General features: G+C 35.8%; 3 protein-coding genes across 3 annotated transcripts; 1 reads left to right on the plus strand and 2 right to left on the minus strand.

The window, feature by feature from the left end:
* Window positions 1-454: 454 nt before the first annotated feature.
* Window positions 455-5442, minus strand: LOC121795527. The gene is made up of 14 exons (XM_042194071.1): window positions 5420-5442; window positions 5170-5324; window positions 3763-4451; window positions 3072-3650; window positions 2851-2961; window positions 2681-2743; window positions 2464-2607; window positions 2262-2354; window positions 2035-2184; window positions 1796-1968; window positions 1494-1674; window positions 1299-1421; window positions 1070-1213; window positions 455-972 (listed from the first exon to the last, which is right to left on the minus strand). The coding sequence occupies exons 2-14, from the start codon at window positions 5219-5221 to the stop codon at window positions 592-594; spliced, it is 2883 nt and encodes a 960-aa protein (XP_042050005.1). The 5' UTR covers window positions 5222-5324; window positions 5420-5442; the 3' UTR covers window positions 455-591.
* Window positions 5443-18015: 12573 nt separating this feature from the next.
* On the minus strand, window positions 18016-18480 carry LOC121795529. Its single transcript, XM_042194072.1, has one exon. It carries the CDS (start codon window positions 18478-18480, stop codon window positions 18016-18018), a length of 465 nt encoding a protein of 154 aa, XP_042050006.1.
* A 574-nt stretch (window positions 18481-19054) lies between these two features.
* Window positions 19055-21913, plus strand: LOC121797123 (carboxyl-terminal-processing peptidase 3, chloroplastic). Its single transcript, XM_042195853.1, has 12 exons — window positions 19055-19469; window positions 19649-19730; window positions 19805-19935; window positions 20010-20096; window positions 20216-20294; window positions 20478-20566; window positions 20654-20686; window positions 20767-20886; window positions 20960-21046; window positions 21138-21287; window positions 21365-21472; window positions 21547-21913. Exons 1-12 carry the CDS (start codon window positions 19122-19124, stop codon window positions 21793-21795), a joined length of 1563 nt encoding a protein of 520 aa, XP_042051787.1. The 5' UTR covers window positions 19055-19121; the 3' UTR covers window positions 21796-21913.
* Window positions 21914-25028: the final 3115 nt, after the last annotated feature.

A 25028-nucleotide genomic window follows, 5' to 3' on the forward strand; every position in this document is an offset into this window, starting at 1 on the left:
ACTTCATTGCAAAAATGTGCAAATATCTACACTCTTTTTTTACTTGTATGTACATCAAAATTGTTCAATGCCAAAATCAATCCAGTCTTGTGCAAATATCAATCCAATCCAGTTCAAATATCATGTCTTGTTTTATGGAGCTGTAGAACTATTTTGTCGTTTCCAATAATTTTCTTGTGCACTCTGAACACCAATATTGTTCAAGATTAATTTGACTGCAAAACTATCAACATATCTATGGCTTTTTTAGTTGTTTGTAAATCAATGTTATTCACTTTAAGTATCAATTTAATTTTTTATAATTATCAATGCACTTCGAATAAAATATGACCATTGACATTATTCCCAATAAAGTATGAATTGTTGCATGGAGCATAAAAAATGACGTGCTGCTATATTAACAGTACACAATGTAGACACAAATTCCTTAAAAAAGCTACATATAAAAATCATCCTGTAAAACACATCATCCAGAAAATAACAACAGAAAACATCATCTTCATAATAACAGCCAAAAACACCATCTAGAATTCAAAACAAATGATCTAGAAGATCAAACACACTGGACAACTAATATAATTAAATCAACTTTCACTTAGGCTTCTTGCACATCAAATCTGCCATAAACTTAACTATCTTGGTCCTCTTCTCTTTATTATCCTTGAAATATTTCTTCACGCAATCCTTAATGTCAACAGAATGGTAATTGAAGTCTGTCGTCAGCAAGGCCTTGCAGTATTTACCCCGCATATTCTGCAGATTCTTCATAGATATGTTTGCAAGCCCCATATGCCAATCCTTCACCTTTTGGCCCATATATGTTTCCATGTGCCGCATTAAGAATATAGCATCATCATCCTTGCCTCCGGTACCTTGCCATGGCATATTTATGATCCGAATTTCGCACCCTTTGATTATGTTTGCTAGCATTTTATGTTTCTTACCCTCAAGATATGAACTAAAAAAATATTGCTGCAAAAGAATAAAAGGACTTCACTGTTATACTGAATTGATGATTGATATCTATAAATATGCTACAAAATATCAATACATCAATGAATGTACATACCAGTAACTCAATGTCGTCACCATACTTGCTATGATCTTTCAATCCATTGGATGGGGGGCAGCTGTCAATTATGTCCATTTTTCCAGTCTTCAGTCCAAAACTAATAAGGTAATAATGTCGTTTGGAGTACATAGGAAAAAGCACCTAATATACAAGGGGCAGATGGATTAACTAAAGGCGATAGATATTGAAGAAAAGCTAAATAAGTATTGACTTAAAAGGTATTTACCATATCGATCACATTCCAATTGAAATGTGTGAGATTCTGGACATGAGAATCAACACTTTGGCAGAAATCATGAAATCCAGCAGTACGATCCCAATCGCGAGTATGATTCAGGAAACTGTGCAACTGCAATTAATATGTATTTCAGCAACTTTATAGATTAGTTTGGTTTTACTGTTAGCATAGTGGTTCACATACACATGGGAAAGTGGTCATGAACACCCGTGACGGTGACGACGGTGCTCGATAAAATTCCATGTTATTCAAGTATGACGACCAGGCGTCAACCACCTTCTCAAAAACATGGCTATGAGGTTTCATTGAGAGCATCTGTATCTTTGTTAGTAGGACGATGTCGTCGAAGTAAACCTCCATGTTGCTGTATACGAGCCAGTAAATTTAGTAAATCAATAAATCAACAACAAAAACTCAAATGTCAACATAAATAGAAAACTATGTCAATAGGACGAGATGTAAATGTAAATGCGAAATTATCTTACTCATTTTCTCCTTGAGTCCACACCAACCAGTAGTACATGTCTCTTTCTTCGCTACTCAGTTTTATCGTAATCGGTACAGCCCTTTCATTGTAAGGTGAACACAAAGCTGGACCCTTACGCTTCGTAGCACGCTTCTGAACCCCTCGCACCAGCTCTTCAGATATTGGAGACGCCTGAGTTCAAGGATTTATAATCAGAAAATAAGAACTTTAGTGAAACAAATTTTTAATATCTTTAACCTCAATTGCAATCTTGTCTGTTGTCTGGTGTCTATCTTGATATTCTGATACTTCCAAAGTTGGTCCATGTGCCTTTTCTTTCCCTTTCTCGACAATCAAAGCCTGTTGATGTTCCGAACATATAATCGAGTCTGTGTGGTCGTGCTCGAGCTGTTGAAGTTTAACAAAATAACGAAACATTGTAAACTTAAAACCGTCACACGATAACTTCTACTATGTTGTATTACCTCTCTTGCTATGTCCTGGACAATTGAATTTGTCAATTTAATTGCGTTGGCAATCTCAACACTTGTTCCCTTCTCATGACACCAAGACTCGTCCTACACGGATGTTGCCGACAACATCAACAAAATAAATATTGCATATCAATATAGTATAACACTTCAACACAGTACGAAAACGTAGACTGCTATGTGTAATACGTCCTACCAAGCTTATGCCGTCCGATTTATTCACTTTTGGTATAGTATGCACACCACCAGCCATTGTACTTGGAGTATGATTTGCAACACCTTTTGCGATGACCTCAGCACCATTGTTCCCAACAGTCATATCCGGTTCCATATTACATTCCTAAACATCATTTGTCAACACATATACGTTAAAACTTTTTTTTGCTTTTAGTAAGTCTCCTAATTATGCTTACATATTCAGTTAGGCTTGCAACAAGTAGGTGATGCTCTTCAATGTCAATGTCAGACCATCCCCCCTTAAAGATGTGAAATGTTTTCAACATCAATTCAACTTTATAATTTTTTATACGAACTAATTGCATTGATGTTGTACTGATACTGCCCTGATATTAAAATTACTAACCATTGCATCTATTACCACGTCATCAGTTTTGTGTTTCTCATGAATAAGAACTTCGTTTATAGCCCCGAGGCCTCCATTGCCACCACCAATGTCAGCTCTGGCATATAAATCCTTACAATTAATCAAAAACACCATATATTAATCAATATCAACCTGAATGCTGCTTAATGTTACAAGCATTAACAAAAGTATATTTTTAGACAGACAAACACTACACTTACTTGTGTGAACCCCATGCCCAAACTAAAACTTGGGAACTCATGTCTTTTGTCTAACAACTCCTCAGCCCCCTTCAAGAGCGCATCCAATGTCTCGGACCATTGACTACCATGACACTCTTCCTGTGACATTGATTGTGTGAGGGTGCCCACTGGATTTGTGTTTTGTTCAATTGTGGTATCAGCTATACCGAATGCCCTCCTCATCATGTCCCACATCATTTTGAAATAGTCTGAACTTCGTATTTCTACAGGAGTATCCTTCAGTACTTGCATTAGATTGATCACAGCATCAGCCACCTTAATGGTACCATTTGTCCCAGATAGGTGTGTCGTATTTCTCGGATAATCAGTTGGTTGTTTTCCACTCTGTCGTTCGCTTAAACCACCGTCAACGAATTCAGCCCTAGACTTGTCTTGACGTTTGTCAAACTGTTGATCTAAATATCCCTTGCCATAAGACCCGTCCTTTTTTTCTGCTTCATGCCGCTCTTTCAAAAGACCTTCAGTCCATCCTTTGACCGTAGGATAGCAACGTGGCACAGGTCGTTGGCCATGGACAATTCGATCAACATAGCAACACTGACAAAATATAATTAAAGTATATAACATCAACACAATACGAGGTTATAATCAACACAACAGTATGCGCATGTCAACACAAGAAAATACTGAATTTAATTTGGGAGCTTACCACCAAAAAAACAATTGGACCACTAAATGTTGCTGTTTTGTGTTCTTTCCAATGTCTATGCATTTTAAGCAGAACGGAAATCATATACCCACACCAATTGACACGACGAAAATCTGTAATATCTTCGATGAAATGTAATATTTTTGGCCTAACATAGCCACACGCCGACGTCTCAATTAATGCAGACTCCAACAAAATTAGAAAAAGCTTTTTAAACCAAGCTCCACCTTCAACGTCCTTCAACATCTCCTCTGCAACCTTACTAGCTTTAACGTTTGGTCTTTTTTTACCCACTACACCTGCTATCTTACTCATTATGGTTAGATCATCCTGCCTGTCAATCCTTTCTACTCTGACGTCACCTCGTGGAAAACCGAATGTCAATTCTACATCACTTTCATCTATGTGCAAATCAGGCCCACTACCTGGTAGCGCAATGTTGCATTTAATTGGGTCAAAATTGTTTAACAACCAATAGGCCAACTCTCTTGGTATTGCATAAACATTGTAATGTATAAGTTCTCCAAACCCCATTTCTGTAACTGCTGCTATTTGTTTTTCATTCAAACATTGTAAAATCTTCACAAAATTTCTTGTATTCCTTTTGATTAGGAGCGTTGCCCCATCATCAGTTGCATCAATCCTATTGCTTACAACGATTGCAGTTGAGGCTTTATTACGCTTTGTACCTATAATGTTTACAATGATTGACATTAACATTTATAATATCTACATAGCTAGTACGACACATCACTACAATAGAGGAGATACATCAATACAGCAGATACATCAATACAAGGGAGATATCAAACTTTCTTACATCAATACAAAGCATATATACATCAACACAGCAGATACATCAACACATCACTTAAATGAAGGCCAAAATTTCTCTTTGTTCATCAACCCATCAGATACATCACTACAACAGAGGAGATACATCACAATTACTATGGCAAGAGATCAATAGTGTCTGCTAAATGTCAAGAGAAATTTGAAATTAAATGTGCAAAGAACTCGCTTCTACAATATCTAAACAATACATTGGACAAATCAACACAACAAAACACCACACGCCCTTCATTATCACCGAAACAAGTAATAGATTAACTGGACAAACTCTATTGTTACCCAATTGTAATCGGAAAAAACAGCGAGACATTTTTGGAAAAACCCAATATCTAAACAATACATTGGTCAAATCAATACAACAAGACAACACACGGCCTTCATTATCACCAAAACAAGTAATAGATTCACTGGACAAACTCCATTGATACTCAACTGTAATAGGCCAAAACAATGTGACATTTTCGGAGTTCGCATAAATGAACACCAATGGAAGCAAAGTTCTACCGAAAACACCAAATTAAGAACGAATAACATAAAACATAGACATTAAATCACCTCCAGATGATTCCCCAACATGTTTCGCCGCCATTCTCTTCAACCGGGACATTGTTGTTCGATGATAACTGATGCCGGAGAGAGATTGAATCTGTTTGCTTCAACACTAGGGTTCGCCTGCTTCAGTAGTTGAGGGAGAGAGTGTGAATACATTCCTAGAATAAGAAGCATGATTGATCGGAAAATTAGGGGAGAGGGAGCGAGAGATCATACGGAAGATCTGTTGATTTCCAGAAATCTCGTTGCCCACCTAAAATAAAAATGGACGACATTTTACAATGTGACTCAATTACCCTCTTTAGATATTTCTCCCAAACAGTATTGCCATCCATCTAACTAAATTAGAAGCACACGATTTCAAGATCATATGACATACATTTGGTAGTTGTTATTTACTTAAGGTGGTATCACACTAGTGTGACCCTATATTCTTATACTATAACTTTCAACTGTAGTTGAGGGTATTTATTCAGAATGTAAGTCTATATGAGTATCAACTGTGCTACATTAATCAACAGTGCCATTAAATGGATGTTGGTGGGAAGGTATGAAAGATGAGAGAGAAAGTGAGAGCATGGGCAAATTAAGGTGAAGAAAATAGCTAGTTCAGACAACTTTAAATACTGTGGAGCCAAAGCTTCTATTTGTTGAGGTTTTATGTAAAAGCCTCCAACAAAAACACTGTAGCCCCCAACAGATTGCCCATACAATATAAATTAAATTATAAAAATTCAACTGTAGATTGAAACGACATGTCAATGACTCTTTTGACCGCTCTCTCTATCTCTAACACACAATCACAGTTGCATTTAAAAACGAAATATTGGTGGGGAATAATACTACATGAAGTAGTAGTAGTACTAATAAAATGCATTTACACTTTCTCAAATTAATAACAGAAGATAAAAACAGCATCCCGGGCAAAGATATCAGCCAAATTCAATTAATTATATTTTTCATGGTGTGATATGGAAATGGTTCGATCGATGATCACGATTGTGTTTTGAAGTTCGAAATTACGGAATGGAGAAAATATAAAATATTAGTACTAATATATTTTGAGGTACATGAGAAGGTACCATGGTGTAAAATCATTAACCCTTTTGAGTTTTGAACGCTGTGTGTACATCAATCGAGTTACTGCACCATAAATCAGCTGTAATTTTTTTGTTATATTTGATTGTTATATAGCATTTCTATGATTGAAAATAGTTTCTCTATATGTAGCATATATTTTCACCTAAGTTAAAAGCACTAGCTATTCTTGCATTCCAGTCTTTATCTGAGCACTGTTTGGACCGACCCTTTTGTTCATTTGTCTTTATGTTGGTCAAAAGAATTTCTCATGAAACAATTAATTTAGCTCACACTAATTATAATCATCTACCCAATAATTTGCATTTTCTTTTCCCATTGGCTCATCTTTTTTTTTTACAATTCAATCTTGAAGTAACAAAGTAAAGTCTTTCTCTTTCTCTTTCTCTTTCTCTCTCAACCTAATAAATATTCTCAACGTCCTATTCATTTTGTATTTTCTCAGTCTTAAAATCCCAATGAGCATTGCTCTATTTTCCTCATGGCCATGATCTTTTCCCATGTAAGATTGTGTGTGTATTTGTGTTGGCATAAAAAAAAAGAATAATGCTATACGGCCACATTATGACCAGCCATAAATTAAGTAAATAACAAAAAAAATTGATTTTTTTTCAAATTTTTGGTTTAATACTATTTGATTTTACTTTTATATCATCTTCATTATATGTTGCTCAACATGTTAGTGTTGTTCTTTCGTAGTTTTTGCTCAACTTATTACTACTGTCATTTCTTGATTGTTGCTCAACGTATACAGTAATTCGTGATATTAATGTGTTTTACGTAATGAAATTCAAAGATAAGTATCAACTCACAAGTCCATTCACACACATATAAGTTTATATCGATAATTCTAATTTTTTTTATACATGTAAATGGACTAAATTAACTTTTTATGGCCAGCCACATTATGACCATTTAGCATCACTCTAAAAAAAATGTACATGGGAAAGAATGCAGGGAGACCAAGAATCCGAACAAGAAGGAATTATGCGTATATGTTTTATCCTATCTTTGTATTCATATTCCTCTATAAAGGAGACAGCTTTGTCTCCTCACACCCTCTAAAATATAATTATTCTATTATTTATTTTAACTCAATCCCAAGATATAGTATATAAAGCTCACCCCCCACTGAAAATATAATATACTAATACTATTACACACTAATGTATATTTATAGTATTTATTTGTTTGTGTGTGTGTACTTACACACGAGTGGTGTGTTGGGTATGTGCCTTGATACACGCACGGGTGCATATATACAATATGACATTGAGTTCCTTTTTCGATGTTTTGAATTTGATGTAACAAATATTGTTGTGTATAGTTACACTATAAAGTAACTATTTAAATAGCACAGGCAGGAAGTTAAATTGGTGCGTGTTCATATTATGTCGAACATATGTACTTATATAATATAGTTCGTATGATTTAATTAATTGAAACTTGGTCTTTCAATATGTTCTTCAATTTGCGCGGATGAAATTCAATGGTTCACATTTTATGTCCTACTATTATAGTATACATCTTTTTTTAATTTCACTTATTTTAAATTATAATCTTGTTTGTTTTAATTGGATTTTGTATATTGCATCATATTATGTAATTATTTTTATAAGTTGATAATTTCAAAAGTAGGGTATATAATTTCAAAAATAATTATAGTAGTAATTTATAGTAATAAATATTATTAAAATAACTAATTTACTAATAAGAGGTAAATGAGACAATATATAAAGAACACTACATCACATTCGATAGTGCATGGATAAAGAGATCTCATAAATCAAATAATAACGCGTGTGTATAATTGGTGTCCTATCATCTAAAAAAACTAATAAAATTTTATTCACTATTATATTTTTAGCTTATTTCTTTAATTTATTTTAATTTTAATTCTATTTGCCTTTGTGGTGGGAAATATGTAGTTAAATAATCCCTGTTTGACGTCGGTGGTTATGATCATATATAAGTAATCATACAATTAATTTAATTTTTTTGGGGTATGCTTCGAATAAAAATTTCTAACATCGTAAATACTATGACTAGACATTGGCTAGTTGACACGTAATAATAAATATAATAATTACGGCATTAATTGTACATGAAATATCAAAAATGCCCCGTAGCATAATTCATGAAAGACACCTTTAGTTCATAGGCCCCGTTGGAGAAAAGATAAAGAGGTAAAGAGAAAAAACCATTTTTTGACTCATGATTCACCTTTGAAAAAGAGAAATAATAATATAAGTATTAGTCGTATAATAGTATTAGTACCCATAACGACAATGCCATATTTGATGATCAACTATTAATTAGAATTTAGAAAAGCACAGCATAATATAAATACATATACGTATTTATAAAAGAAGTAAAAATATTTGTTTTATTGGACTAAATATCCCCCAAGATCTCCTTTTGCACTAATCATTATCCATGAAATATGCCTTGCATTGATTGATTGATAAAGCTATCTATCTTTGATGTTTGTTTGGGAGATTCTCCAATATATATAATTTGTATTACATATTACATTATCTTTGTTGTAGGAATATTTATGCAGATAAAATCTTCATTGTGAAGATACACACACACCCTTCTGTGTGTGTAGAGATAGAGAGAGATGCAAAATCTAGGTTTTTCTTTCTGCATAACTATAAGGACAAATATCTCATGGCGTAAGATAAAAAAAAAACATGAAATGTTACAACGCGAGAATATTAATTGTGCATTTATTCGGCTTGTATAGTTGTATATATATATTGACCGTAATTAGTAGTATAATATTGCTCATAATCTATTTTATACATACTAATTACTACATGCATTGATGATGGTTCCAGAAAAAGTACTATAAATTGATGAAATTTCATTTGTGACTTGACACTGTTTCTTTTGCAACAAAAGAATATATGTAGTGAAATTCAAAGGATCTAGCCGAGTGGCATGAGACTCGCTCATTTTAAATTAGATATTTAGGGGATTGATCTTTGTCTTTGGATATGGAGCAATTTTAAATTCTTAGGTCAGCTATCACACTCTTCGAGATACCCCTGTCGAAAAAAAAGAAGAAGAATATATGTAGTGTTAATTAGCTAGTCTTAATTAATTTGGAATGAGAACAATGGTCAAGGTATATATAGTATGAACTTTAACTAATATGTTTTTCATCATATCTTCAACAAAATAATATCATATGTGGGCTTCATATGGTATGTTATTTTACATAATCACACCTATCATTCCCATTTAACGGGTCATCATTTTTTGTACTCCAAAGAATTCTAAAGAGTAGTAAAAGATTTAGCTATATATGGTGCTTCATAATTCATTGTTGTATTACTATCATTTGATAATATCTACAAAATATGATTAATGTTACAAAATATTAAATAAATCATTATGGTAGTCAACATAACCACTAGAGATAACAATAAAACAATCATTAAGAATTTTCTTTGTTATATCTCGATCAAAATTACTTTCTTAACTTATTAATGAAACTTTTGGTGGACCATGATATCTATCAGTATTACAGCTTTCTATGGGTTTATAAATTATAAAGTATATGATTATAAAAACTAGAAAAATCACCAAAGTTGAAAACAAAATTTAAAGGGGAAACTCTTCCTTTTCACAAAAGAGCACTTTCACCAGTTTCTTAGTAGGATCCTCTTTTTCCTCCTTATACATCTAGTGGATGTTGCATGTCACCTATAATTAAATAAGAAAAAGTTTATAAAAGTAATTTCATTCACATATATCTCGATATATCGTGTATACTAATAAATGTATTTAATCGGAGATATAATTAATTGGAAACAATTTCTTCACAATCCCTATTGTGTATTACCTATATCAGTGGTTCTGGTGAAAACATTTTTTAAACATAAAATAGCTTAGAAATATCCATAAATGGTGAGAGACAGTAATTTAAATTAAATGCTCATGAAGTAATGATCTTAAAATTTAGTTACTTGAGTTGTGAGATTCATGATCCTTCACATTCTTGGAAAAGGGTGTCTCTTTTATGGCCTTTATTCCATTCTGTTCATCATATAATTCCCCATGCAATGTGCCCATACTTAAATATTGAGAGAATTTCTATCATTTTTCTGCACATAAATCCCCTTTGTCAGTTGTACTGCTTAGACACTTTCAGATGCCACTTTTAATGCTAACATTCACAGGGTCAGAATCTTGATTCTTTGCCCACTATTCCCACCTTTTGGATTATTTTCATTCTCTTATTTTATTTTTACCAACAACATTAAATACGTACATTTTGTGTGTGTGTGACGTATAGCGGTAAATCAATGGGAAAAAAAGAGAGGCAATTAATGGGCACACGGAAGCACATTATCGATAAGTAAAAAATTGAGTGGCCATTAAGAAAGCTAGCTAGGAATTTATCAAGAGCAAGAAGACTAGTCCTAACCAAAGTAGTTCTAATTTCATAGAAAATGATCCAAAAATCAAATTATACAGACCCATATATATAAGCCCTGACAAGTGTCCCATTCTAGTGATCCGGATAAATTGATCTTTGTGCTAGCCTCTTTACAAATGAGGCATAAAAGCCTATTTGTACAAGAAATCAGAAATAATATAAAAGCCCCAAAAGTAGGCTTGAAACAAGTTCAAAAAATTGACCCAAAGGTGATCCGGTCGAGTTGATCATGGCTTCATCAATTTCCACTGGGTCGGGTGGATGCTCCTGACTCGACCGAGAACTCACCCAACCAGGTGAATGTGCGAGCAAGGCTGCTGGTCGGGTAGCCGAGTCTGTTTTCTAAGGAGCCTCACCCAAGCAATTGATTCGACCTCCTTTTGTTGGTAATTGAAACTAAAAAAATATTACTCTCCCCGTCTCCAAAAAAAATATGTGCACTTTTCATTTTCTGCCTGTCCCATAAAAATATGGGCATTTCCACTTATGGAAAGTTATTTCCAACTCATTACCCATATGCACCAATTTATTTACAACTTATACCACTATTACCCACCATTACAATTCATTAAACACTAATAATCCACTAACACTATTTTAACTACATTTCACAACATCTCTCTTACATTACCAATTGTGTATTAATTCCTGTGTCATTTCAAATGCCCATATTTTTATGGGATGGAGGGAGTAACATATAAGTATCACACATTGTTGTCAAGAGAAAGCTGAAACCACTATATAAAGTATCATGGGCCAGTCATCCGATCACCAATTGATTTTGGGATGAAACTCATGGATTTTTATCATGGTATCAGAGCGGATCGTCGATTGTGGGTCAAATTTAATTGACCCAACAGTACATCTAGACTGAAACCAAAAAAGAAAATGACTGCCCCAGCAGTATATCTGAGCTTTAAATTGGACCAGTGGTCCAACCGATCAGAAATAATTTGGGCTAGTGGTCCATCTGATTAGAGAAAAAAGTCCAACCCCTCCAATTGGTTATATGATGGAAACTGCGGATTTTTATCGCCTTTGGTCTACATGGCTCGACCCATCGTCCTCGTCTCACCTCTCCTTCCTTCGTCTTTAGCCCCAATCAGTCCAAGACCATCGAGGACGTCGTTTTACATGACGTGGAGTACCCGGGCTTGCATCAGCTTGATTTCTCCATATCCGAAAGAAACATACTACTAATATGAGCATCATTACTCCTAATTATCAACAAAATCATGGAAATATGAAGGCTCACACAAGAAAAGAAGACGCTTTGCAGAATTGTTCCTTAGATCCAAATTGTATGATTGCGAACCTTGATTCTCCAAATCAGAAACAGTGTTTTTCATCTCCTTGATTCTCCGTATCAAAATAAGTGTTTTAGAGCATCCGCAGTAGGATAGACTAACGATTGGTTTTTGTAGCGGGATAAGAGCACCCGCAACGCGGGCCGTGGGCGTTCCGCGTTTCGTTCCTCCGGAACGAAACCGTAGCGGAACGCGTTGCGGCGCTACGTTTCGTCACGGTTCCGTGCCCATGCCGTCCCGGGTGCCGTTGGCACGAGACGCGGCACGGTCTGTGCCGCCACGCGCTTCGGCGACGTGGCTCTCCCCGCGACGTGCGTGACGCCCACTCGCTGCCCCGTGAGTGGGCGTCGTCACGGTGACGCAATAATTCGATTTTTTTAAAAAAAAAAATCAAAATTTAAAAAAAATACTTTTATTTATAAAAATTGTTTTTATAATTAAAAACAATTTTTACAAATAAATGAATACAAGAAATTCGTAATATCCCATATATATTTGATGGACTTGCGAATTTATGAAACCATTCTTGGTTGTTTCTCTTTTATAGAGACAACCTTGAATGTTTTATGTTCCACTTTCGATGTGGGATAAAATCATCCTTGGTTGTTTCTCTTTTATAGAGACATCCTTGAATGATTTTGTCCCACATCGAAAGTGAAACATAAAACATTTAAGGATGTCTCTATAAAATTGTATTTTAAATTATGTCATTTTTTTTAGGATTTTAATTATATCTTTTTTTATTTTTTTGAATTTTAAGTTGTATTTATATTTTATGTTGTAATGTTATTTTAATTTTAATGAAGTGTGTTTGTTTTAATTGAATTGGATTGGAAATAAAAATAAAAATGAAATTGAATGAATAGTAATTTAAGGAACGGTTAAGGAACGGATAAGAAACGGATGGTTGCAGGTTCCGTTCCTTAGTTAAGGAATGGAGTAAAAAAGTACAGTGGGGCCCTCAAATAGTGGTTTAAGGAACGGGATAGAAACGGTATAGGAACAGCGTTGTGGATGGCCTAAATAAGAATCTATTTAGTTTGATTGATTGATTTACATCTAAATATGCCTTTTCAAATTGTAAACTTAGAACCATTTTCAAACAAGCATATAATTACATATCATACTGAATATATGCAATTAAATACAACATACAGTAGAAATTCAAGAGTTGAATCGGTCACCTTCTTCAATTCAAACTCTACCACGGATCTTCTGATCTGTTCCATTTAACTTGAATTTAACCTTTGTGTGGGCAAAGCTCGTCAAATCCTCAAAAGCTGGAGAAGAATTGAAGACAGAAAGAAGAACCCTAAATCTCGAAATTTCACTCTCTCACATATGGCAGAGAACGAAAATTATCGGTAGAATTAATTCTGTCTTTTTTCTTCTCTCTTTTATATTAAGTTAATTATTTTGGGTCAGACCAGGAATCTATGGAGGATTGGATTGTGCCACAGTTCAGGCTTTCACTAAAAAAAATTAAAAGTAATTTAATTCAAGCCCAAACTTAAATATTATTATCATCCACTATAGATATAATATTGACTGCCCGTCCAAACCGAAATTACGAGTATTCCGGGACTTCCTCTTTAATTAAATTATTTCCCGTGTTTAAGATCTAAATATTCATTAATTAATATCAAGTTCTGACTTTTATTAATTAATAGTATCTTTTTCCAAGAGTGGTCTAGTTTAGAAACATTATTTATTATTCATTGAATAAATTCCAACTGGCCAGTTTTCTGAATAATAAAACTTTTTTCTAAACACCTCTTGAGGATATTATCATACTGGCCTCTCCCAGCTCACGATTCATTGCAATAACAATACTAGCACCACTTAGACATATGATTATTACTCAATCTATCAGGATTCTTGGGCAACGAAATACCCTCACCATTTGATAAGTCAAAGTAGTTTTCAATTAATATCGTATGCTCAAAGTTATGTCGACAATTATTAAGAAACGACAATCACCGAGACCTCGTATTTCAGTAAATAGCCAAGAATGACTTATCTCACTGTTTGATACTTTCTGTCACGACCGCCCACCCCAGGGGTGTTACAAACGAGGCGATCGTGACCAAGGGACAAACATTAAGAATAGCATTTAAGGATAACAGTTCATAAGAAAGGCTCAATTAGCTTAAAAGAATAATATATATCAGAGTGTATGATACACAGAGTGCAAACTCGACTTTAGCTCCAAACAAATGGGAAAAGCTCAAATAAAATCAGAGTGTCTTTTCAACAATCAGCAACTCGAGATAAAATTATCTCAACAATACTTGGCGGAAGCATTCGAGAGTAGAATACTATTATGTATGAAGACATAATATATTCAGAAAGTTTTATTTACAATCTTCTTCACTTTCATGCTCAACACCCACCGCGCTCGTCACCGCTCAACCTGCACATAGAGAAAACATGCAGGGCTGAGTACTTGGTGTACTCAGTGGACACGTGCCAAAATATATTTTATAAAAATAGATTTTGTCAAGCCACTCTTTGAGTGAACTCGGGATTTTAGGAAAAGTCCGAGAACACTAAACATTTTTCTTTTCCTTTTTCAAAAGCGATCTTTCGATCTATTTTCCTGGAACATATGCCGTATCTGACAAACCCGATTTCACTATCTCTTGTTCATTCATCAGTCCATTCATCATTCATCTTTCCTTTCATCATTCATCATATCTTAACATTCAAGTGCCTGGGAAGTGGTTACCTCCCACGGTCACCCATCAATCCATTTCATTCATCGTTGCAGTCAGATAGGCATAGTTCCAAAACAAAATATGGCTTGACATAACCTTTTCAACTTTATTTTTCTGTAAGACCGTTTTTTTTTTTTTAAATAACTCATCTTTCTTTCATCAAAAGAAGCACATATAACCTTCAAAACATCAAAACTTCATCTCTTTTTTTTTTCGTCGTAAACGTATTTGGATCAAAACTCATTTCTATCGGTCAAAGCCGAACTCAAGAATCAACGCAGGCTACACTTCATAAGCAATCGTAAAGCAACACATAACATCATATAATAACACCAAGCAAATAGCACTTTTCATAATACTTCACGTTAATTAGCAAGCTCGCACGTAACATCATATAATAAATAGAAAGCACATAAAACAATTCTCATAACCACTTTATAGTAAACTAAAAACCTTCATAAAAATATTTTAGTTCGAAAGCCCACATAAATATACTTTTCGTAAAAAAAACTGTAACTTTAACAGAAAGCCCACCTCGTTTGCTTAAACCATTCAATATCCATTTAAGGCAACCCTCGTTCCTTGTGCTCACGTACACACAATAATCCTTGCCAACATCACAACATAAGTCAGCCTTCCATAAACTCATTTTTTTCTATGCATGTCCTATCGTTCCTCTCTCATCGTTTTTCTCAATTTACCCAACCCAATGTTCAACACAAGAGGGAAAAACACACCATAACATATTTCAAAGTGCAACACCTAACCACACCAATAAACACACTCCTTAGATATACATGCATCATATAACACCATATATCTTGAAAATAAGCACTATTTTATTAAGGCATAAAACTGGCAGAACTGCGCGACCGTTTTGTAAAAATCACTAAAAATCCATTCGACCTCATATGAAGCTAAAATTTGGTCACAACACAGTAGACACATTCAAGTTCACCCAGTTAAAATTTCACACCGAAATAATATCATTTGGTCAGTCAAAACATTAATACAACACTCTGGTTGGAACATAAAGATTCGCGTAGCATTGCGCAGTTCGTTTGAAAAATTCACCATAAATTCATACGATGTCCAATAAGGCTGAAATTTTTACACGACTCAGACGACACTTCAAATTTTCACATAGTTCAAGAATAACATCAAACGGAGGTCATTTGATCGGTCAAACAGAATACGAAACTTTCTAGCCGAGAACACAAGTTTCTGGCAGAATTGCGCAGTCAACTTCAAATATTTTTCAAAAATTCATTTTTCGATAAAAAGGGCTGAAATTTATACGAGACATAGAAAACACCTTGAAATTAACTCAGTAAAATTTTCATACCAAAATTCGATCGTTTGGTCAGTCAAATACACGTCGGAATCCACTAACCGAACACCACAATTTTCATACTCAAAATTTCGAAATTAGGGTTTCTTCCACAATCATCCAAACAAAATTTTCTCATGCTTATAACACACAATCATGCTTGATAAGACTCTTATAAATATGTTTGCACATAAACTTACATCATTCACCAAGGATTCAAAACAATCTCTACATAAACTCATTCAAAAATCGCATAACTATCAAAGTTCTCAAGCAGACTCACTTTCCCACCGATTAACTTTGTGATCTATGATTCCTACACCCACTACATGCATGTAGGAGTCAAGAACATGGTTCAAACGAAAAGAATGAGGGAAAGTGAAGCAAATATACCTTCTTTGACAAAAATGGATCGGTAGAGACAAGAAACGATGCGATTCGTCGGAGATTCTTGAAAATAAACTTCAATGGTTGCAAGAACAAGAATTGGAAGGAAATTTTGAAGAGGATGAAGAGGGGTCGGAAATCTTGATAGTAGCTCTTTGTTGTGAAGTAAAAGAATGAAGTGAATGGAAGGTTATATTTATAGAAAATTTTTTCATAAAAGACAAAAATTCACGTCTTTTCGTTTTGATTTGACGACTAATTAATGCGGCCTTAGGAAAACGTGTCTGATGCGACGTGGTTCTTATCTAATTTTTCGTCTTGATGTGACGCGGTTCTTATCCAACTTTTCGTCTTGATTTGTTGTCGAAAGTGTATTTGATACGTGGTCTATTCTTTCGTGTAGGTATCATTTTGGGCTCGTAACAATTGGGTTTCAAATTGGGCTAGGAAGAATAATTGTTTGGCCTCAAAAGTGAAATACTTCTCTCGACAAAAGAAACAAGGTCGAAAAAAATTTTCAAGTGCACAAACGACAGTCCTTTCAAGAACTCAATAAAAAGGTAGAAAAAGTCGGGGTGTTACACTTTCAGTGCTATACCATACCGACGTCGTTCATTTCCTTATGTAAGGAAACTTTTAGACTGACGTCACAACCTTTCACGATAGGTGGTCAAAGCCTATCTAGGTTGTGAAAAAGTTTTCATTCTGCAAGAATCGACAAGTTACCTACTGTGAACGCCTATACTTCTTCAATCATATCCTGCTGGAGTCGAATATGGGCTTCTTGTTGGCGAATATCGGCAAATGCTTGGACCCTTTCGACGTCCCCTCAAGGTATCCCCATTCGTACATTGGCGTTGGCCACGCCGTGGCTTAGACCGACAACATCTTCATTGGCCCAATCAATCAGTTCTGGACCTTAATTTTTCACGATCATATTGTGCATGATAATACATGTGTGCATGACATCAGCAATGCAGTGTTCATACCATATCCACGTTGGACCCTTCACCGCCGCCCATCGAGCCTGGAGCACACCAAATGCCCGTTCCACATCCTTGCGCACCGCCTCCTGTCGTTGCACAAAGTAAATCCTCTTTGGATATGTTGGGCATCTGATCGTCTTCACAAAGATGGGCCACCTAGGGTATATCCCATCCGCCAAATAGTAGCCCATATCGTGCTGGTTACCGTTGGCGACGAAACTAATGGCCAGACCAACGCCCATGCACTGCTCGTTGAAAAGGGACGGCGACTGGAGGACATTGACATCGTTGTTCGACCCGACTACCCCAAAATACGCATGCCAAATCCATAGTCGGTAGTCAGCTATGGCTTCGAGGATCATCGTGGGATTCTTGCCTTGAAGCCGGTCATGTACATCTCTTTCCAGGCGGTGGGGCAGTTCTTCCATTCCCAATGCATACAATCTATGATGTACAACATTTCGGAAAACCCGTGCAAATTCCCGTGCATCTCCATCAGACCTTGGCAGTCTTCGGGGGTAGGCTTTTGAAGATACCTATCTCCGAATATGTGAATGACGCCTCGACAGAAATGCTATAGATACTCGCGGGCAGTCGTCTCGCCTATGTGAAAGTACTCATCGAACATGTCGGCCGGGCCTCCGTAGGCCAACAATCTGATTGCGGCAGTGTGCTTCTGTATGGGTGAGTGACCGGGTCTGCCACTCGCATCCTCTCTGAACCGGAAATACTTGTACCAACGCTCTAAAGTGTTCACGATACTCATAAATAACGGCCGGTGCATCCTAAAACGCTGTCGGAAGAAGGTCTCCCCAAACCGCAGCTGCTTAGCGAAGTAGTCGTCATACAACCGTTGGTGGGCACCGACGTGGTCCCAGGGGACTACAGCTAAATGATGGATGTGGCGAGGGACCGTCGGCTGCTGCTGCTGCTGCTGGCACAAGTGCTCTTGTATCAACCGATTTATATCCGCGGACATATAGGCCCGCAACTCTTCGTTAATTCGCCGTGCGTCGTCGGCATCACCATCACTAGCCATATTTTATCTACAGATCAGATGAGAAATGAAGAGAGAAGGAAGAGAAACTTGTTAACACAAGTGGTGCGAATGAAATGAAATGCAACGAGCCATATATATAGAGTTGGAAAAAAAATAAAAAATACCGCTAGCCGATCGCGTTAGCACAACAGCGGACGAGCGATCAGCTAACGCTGATGCATCGCGGACGACCGCTCGTCCTTGCCTTTCGTCCATTGTGCTTTCGCCGCATGCAATAGCGGACGAACGCGGTGCCCTAGCCGCTAGCCGGTCGCTAGGGCGTGCGTTCGTCCGCTATTGCTGGGTGCTCTTACGTACCAAAATTAGCGGCTAGGGCACCGCGTTCGTCCGCTATTGCCGGGTGCTCTTACGTACCAAAATTGCAAATAGAGATTAGTTTTGGCTTCCTGACTCTATGGATGTTGTAAGATAGCAAAATGAAAATTTAGAAAAATTCATTTGTAAAAATAAATAAATAAACAAATAAAAACCATTAGTTGTCAGTTTGTGGGAAGATTCTGGGAGACACGCAACTAACTTAACCACCACAAGACTCAAGATTCATGTGGCGCCACTCCCTTTGTAGAATCAAGAAACCAAAATTATAACCATCTCCCTCCAATATTTGCAACACTTTTTGAATGAGAAATTCTTGCAAATCTCCCATGAAAATGGAGGCCCTCAACTCTAATCTTGACTCTACCCTCTCCACTCTCTCCAAATTTACATCAAAGCCCACCTCCAAACCCTTCTTCTCTTGCCGATCTCCGAGATTGAGCTGTCGGAAGCCCAAGAAATTTACGGTGAGCAGCAATAAAAGAGGCAGTTTGGAATCGCAGAATGGCAATTTTTTAGCAGAAAATGAGGATTTGATGAAAAGGGTTGGAAGAGGAGTGCTAGGTTTCGCCGCTGCAGCTTCATTGTGCTGGGATTCGTCAGCGTCGGCGGAGTCTCTGACGGTTGCGTTTCCTGTTTCTCACACTCGTGAGGTGATCGAGTTCTTGGAGTCTATTGTTTTGAATTTTGATAGCTGTTTATAAGTCTTAATTAATGTTTCTATTTTGGACTGATTAATTAAGCTATTGCATAGTTATATATGATGCTTATAGAAGATTTATGATTTGTCGTTTGCGGAAAATGTTGATGTGGATTGAGGTTGTTTGAGCAGGTAAATACAGTTCAGAGAACTCTTGTTGAGGCATGGGGCTTGATTAGAGAGACCTTCATAGATCCAACTTTCAATCATCAAGGTAAGTGTAGGAAAATGCCCTTTTCAATTTCTTTGGTAGATATGTAGTGTTGAAGTTGTTAGAATTATTTGCAGATTGGGACTTGAAACTGCAGCAAACGATGGTGGAAATGTTTCCACTGAGGTCAGAAGATGCTGCGTACAACAAAATTAAAGGCATGCTTTCGACTCTGGGTGATCCCTTCACACGCATCATCAGTCCTAAGGTATTCAAAACTTGGCTGCAACATTAAACTGAATGGCAACATTACTACTCTTATGATGACATGATGATGTGCAGGAATATCAAAGTTTTAGAATAGGGAGTGATGGAAATTTGCAGGGCGTTGGCTTATTCATCAATGCTGAGCCAAAGACCGGCCACCTGGTGGGTTGAGTTCAGTTGATTATACGCATGTACACGGATTTGAAGCCAATATTATCTTCTGTGGCTAACAACTGAGGCATACATTTGTTGCTCTAATCTATGTTGTGTCTCTGTTTAAGGTTGTTCTGTCGTGCATAGAGAATAGCCCGGCTGCACGTGCTGGCATACACGAAGGAGATGAGCTAATGGAAATAAATGGTACTGAATCCCTCACTATCCAATATGTAAAAAATGTTTTGTTTTTCTCCTTTTTCTCGACCCATGACGTGTGAGCTCAAAACACACGACACTTAAAGAAATAACCCAACACCCCATACACGAAAACACATTCAGTTTCATATATGACATATTTCATATTTTCTTCAATGTGGTATTGTTCAGGTGAAAGACTCGACGGGGTGGCCAGCGAAGCAGCTGCACAGAAACTAAGGGGGCGCGTTGGAACCACTGTCACATTAAAAGTTCACAGTGTGAGAAGAAAATTTGTTCATGTTCTACAATAAAAGTTTCATAAGTCTTGTAATTACAGATTCTGTTCCTCTTGGTGTTTTTTCCAGTTTGATGAGTTGGGGAGTCCTTGTATTAGAGAGGTATACTTCCAGTGTAGGTATTTCAGGATACCAACAACAAATAAGCAACTTGTTGGCTAATACCGCGTGAACTTTGATAGGTTAGGATGCCTCGCGAAGTAATCAACCTTTCACCCGTTTCTAGCACCATCATTCTCCACAGAGCACCTGATGGTCACGTATCAAAAACTGGATATGTAAAGCTGTCTACTTTTTCACAGGTATTCTTAAGCATGGTGTTTTTTTTCCTTTTAAAAACGGAGTTGGTTTATTAAGTTTTCAAGAAAATGATAGACTGCTGCAATGGAGATGGAAAACACTGTTTCTGATATGGAGAATCGAGGTGTGCAGTCATACATTTTGGATCTAAGGAACAATCCAGTAAGAGTCTTATTTTCTTGTTTGAGCCTTCCTTTTTTCATGGTTTTGTAGATTGTTAGGAGTAATGATGCTTCTCTCTCTCTGTGTAAAGGGTGGATTGGTGAAAGCAGGACTCGATGTTGCACAGATATGGCTCGAGGGGACCGAGACGCTGGTGAACACAATCGACAGAGAGGGGAACATGCTGCCTATCAACATGATAGACGGCCATGCCATAACACATGATCCCCTCGTCGTCCTTGTAAGTTCAAGTTCATTCACATCGCGTCGCGTTTCCAATATTACCTCACCATTAAATCCCTCTTTCCTTATAAAAAGGTGAATGAAGGAAGTGCGAGTGCTAGTGAGATTCTTGCAGGAGCGCTCCACGACAACGGGCGAGCCACCCTCATTGGACACAGAACCTTCGGCAAAGGAAAAATACAAGTAAAACATTACTACAAAATAAGTTGTTGCCTTACTTATTATCAGCCGAATAATTCGAAAAACATTTGATGCAGAGTGTGACAGAGCTACATGATGGATCAGCCCTTTTCATTACAGTAGCCAAGTATTTGTCTCCTTCACTTCATGACATAGATCAGGTTGGAATCGCACCAGATGTGCAGTGCTCAACTGACATGCTAAATGCACCACGATCCGACCCTCTTAAGGTCCGGAGCTCTGGATCCAACTTGGAGAGAGATTCTTGCATACTGGTTGCGGAGCATCAGCTTGATATTCAAGAATCTAAAGGCTCTGCTTCTTGATACACAAGCTTGTATAAACTTGGCTTTATAGATATGCTTCTTAAATATATGTAGTTGCAGTAGTATATGTTGTTACACCAAAGTTGATGCTAATAATACATAGTATTGGTTTAGGTAAGAATTCTCACTACAAATGTGGACTGATAGAGAGTACAATTGAACATGTAGAGAAGGGATTTTATTAACACATCAAAACATGACAATATAATGTACAAAGCACACTCATAAGAAATATGTATACAAGCTTTATATCAAAATCACACTTGATTTACGCAAGCAATATAGTGAAAAGGTAAAGTAAAATAGGAGAAACTGTAAGTAAATAGGAAATTACAGGTTGAAAGCCGTTCCCTGCAACCGCATCCGGTATAGGTGCCGGTGCAGCATCTTGCGCTGCCACCGCCACCGACAAAAATGCAGCGACGACGGACAAAAATAGAGCCATGTAGAGGAAGGTGGAGATACCAAAATTTGCCATTATATAGTATCAGTATAAATTTCGAATGGAAGAAGAATACAATGTCTTCACTATGGATGGTGGTATGAATATGTTGCGGAATTGTCCCAATTTATATAGTGGTGTTTTTTAAGTTCATTTCTTGCCTTCTATTTTAAGGTTACTATTATTAATAGTAGTAGTATAATGGGATCCACATGAATGTGAAAGAAAAAAATAGGTTGTATATCTCAATCATGGTTCAATTGCGATAAGTATACTTGTTAATGTATTGTTTTAATGACGATGATAATCCACCCAATGTACAAATTAAATTCTCTATAGTTTGTTTGTATTTTGTTAAGAAAAAAAAATGTATTGATATGCATATTTATATTAAAATGGTCTATGAGTGAGTAGACAATATTATCAGCATATACATTAATTTATCAGCATGCACTTAAATTGAAATCACTTTAAATCCAAAACTATTACAGCACATCAATTATATCCCGAATTTGAAATCATTTTTAAATTGTGAGCGGCTCCAAAAGAATTGAAGCTGTTCATTGAATTGTCGCAGTGTGTTTAATTTCTTTATATATTTAAATTAAAATTAAATGGTGGAATTTAATTATGAGTGTCAGTGTTTTGGATCCAAAAACTGGACGCATAGCACAATTTATAGAAGATCTCTACTCACAACTTTTAGCCAAAATTATAAACTTAAATCTTATAGGTGGATTTCTTACAAATTTGAACTTTTTTCCAAATTGAAACCAAACTTGTAGTAGAAAATTGTTACAAGGCCTAAGTTTATAATTTTTGCGATCAAATTTAAATTCATGGAAAATATCAAATTTGACACAAGTTTGTAATGTTAAGATACAATAGCCTTTATTATGTTTGCTAAGGTAATAATATAGTAGCTTATTATAGTTTAATGTTTATATTTATTCACCTTTTATAAAACTAATTTTGTAGAACTTATACAAATACAAACAATCAACAAAGATTTTTTCCTTATATACCATCAAACGTATCTCATTCGTATTATGAGAAGCCTCGTAGTAGATTTTCCAAGACATGCTGTTTCAATTTGGGGAAATCGAATATTTGAAAAATTCACTATAATGCTTAAATTCATGATTTCTGCAATTAAAATTTAAACTCATGAAAAATATGAACTTGGGCTAAAGTTTATTTTAAGTACGGATGGTATGAATAGTTCATTTTCTAGAAACAAAACTAATTTTGATAATGTAGGAGTAATTGATAGTGTATTAGTAGTAAAGGTCTTAAAGTGATAAATTTCCAATATTCTACTAATACTATTTATTAAAAATCGAAATGGCAAAAGAAATAGGTAGTTTGCAATGGTCCGGATGGGACGCCTTGCCTTATCATTTATAGTAGGGAATTGGTAAGACATCAGATTTTATATCTTATGATTAATAATGATTTTGATAGTTTATCTCAGAAAATGCCCGTCATAATATTCTCACCACATACTGATCATCACACATGTCGATTGTTGATCAATCCATATTATATAGTGCTATGAAGATAAGAGCATCCGCAGCGGTGAGATTTGTCCGTCCGTGCCAGCGGCAAGGACACCCCTGTCCGCCGTTGCGCTCTTGCCGCTGGCACGGCGCTGCTCTTAGCTAAGAGCACGTCCGTGCCAGCGAGCAGGGCGACGTGACGCGTTTCTATTGGCCGTTGACATTTTGTTAAAATAAAAATAATACCAAAAATTAAAAATATATATATTTTCGGATTCCAAAAAATATAGCCGTTTTATTACCGTTTTTTTTAAATTTTTTTGAAAATTTAAAAAAAAAATAATCCCAAAATCATCTATAAATACACACATTCATCATCCATTTGGACGAAATTCGGCCACTTATGAATTAAATTATGCAATTTTTAATTTTTAGGATTTAAATTATGTAATTTTTAATATTTAAGACTTTAATTATGAAATTTTTAATTTTTAGGATTTTAATTATGTAATTTTTAATTTTTTTAGTAATTAGTAATAGTATTTTGGGTATTTTTAATGCATTTTAATATTGTGGAAAGTTTTTATTAAAATTGAATAATAGAATGGTTGGACCCTTGAGCATGTCCTTGCGGAAGAGCACGGATGTGGGTGTTGTGCTCTTGCCTAAGAACATGGAGTAAAAGTGTGTCCGGACCTACATCCGTACTCGTTGGCAAGAGCACGGATGTGGATGCTCTAACTCAATATTTTTTACTCTAAATTACATAAGTTTCTACTTATTCTTAGAAAGATACCTGAATTGCGTATTGGATATGCAGACATGTCAATGCTAGAGTCGGTCGCTACAGCCAACAATATATACCCCCAAAACTTTTATGTCAAAATTTCGGTACGAGTAAAAATCATATCTTTATCTTATTTCAATTTTTCGGTATATCTTATTTTTATTTTGATACGACACCGTTTTTAAATATGCCAGAAATTTGATATATCAAAAGTTACATATTGGATTTTAATTTATGTATATTAATATCTGTAAATTTTTTTCATACTACATGTTTATATATTATGAAATAGGGTAGTGATAAATGCAAACTTAAATATTGTACAAACACCAAACTGTGATCTTGACCATTAAAAAATATCAACAGTTGACAAAATAATAGCAATAGAAAATGCCAATACAATATGAACAAAACATCAACCGTTGATACTGCATAGAAAATGCGTTGACATTTTCTGTTGCTACTATTTTGTCATCTATTGACATTTTCTAACGGTACAGATCAT

This window comes from Salvia splendens, chromosome 3 (genome assembly GCF_004379255.2).
Source record: "Salvia splendens isolate huo1 chromosome 3, SspV2, whole genome shotgun sequence".
NCBI classification, from domain to species: domain Eukaryota; kingdom Viridiplantae; phylum Streptophyta; class Magnoliopsida; order Lamiales; family Lamiaceae; genus Salvia; species Salvia splendens.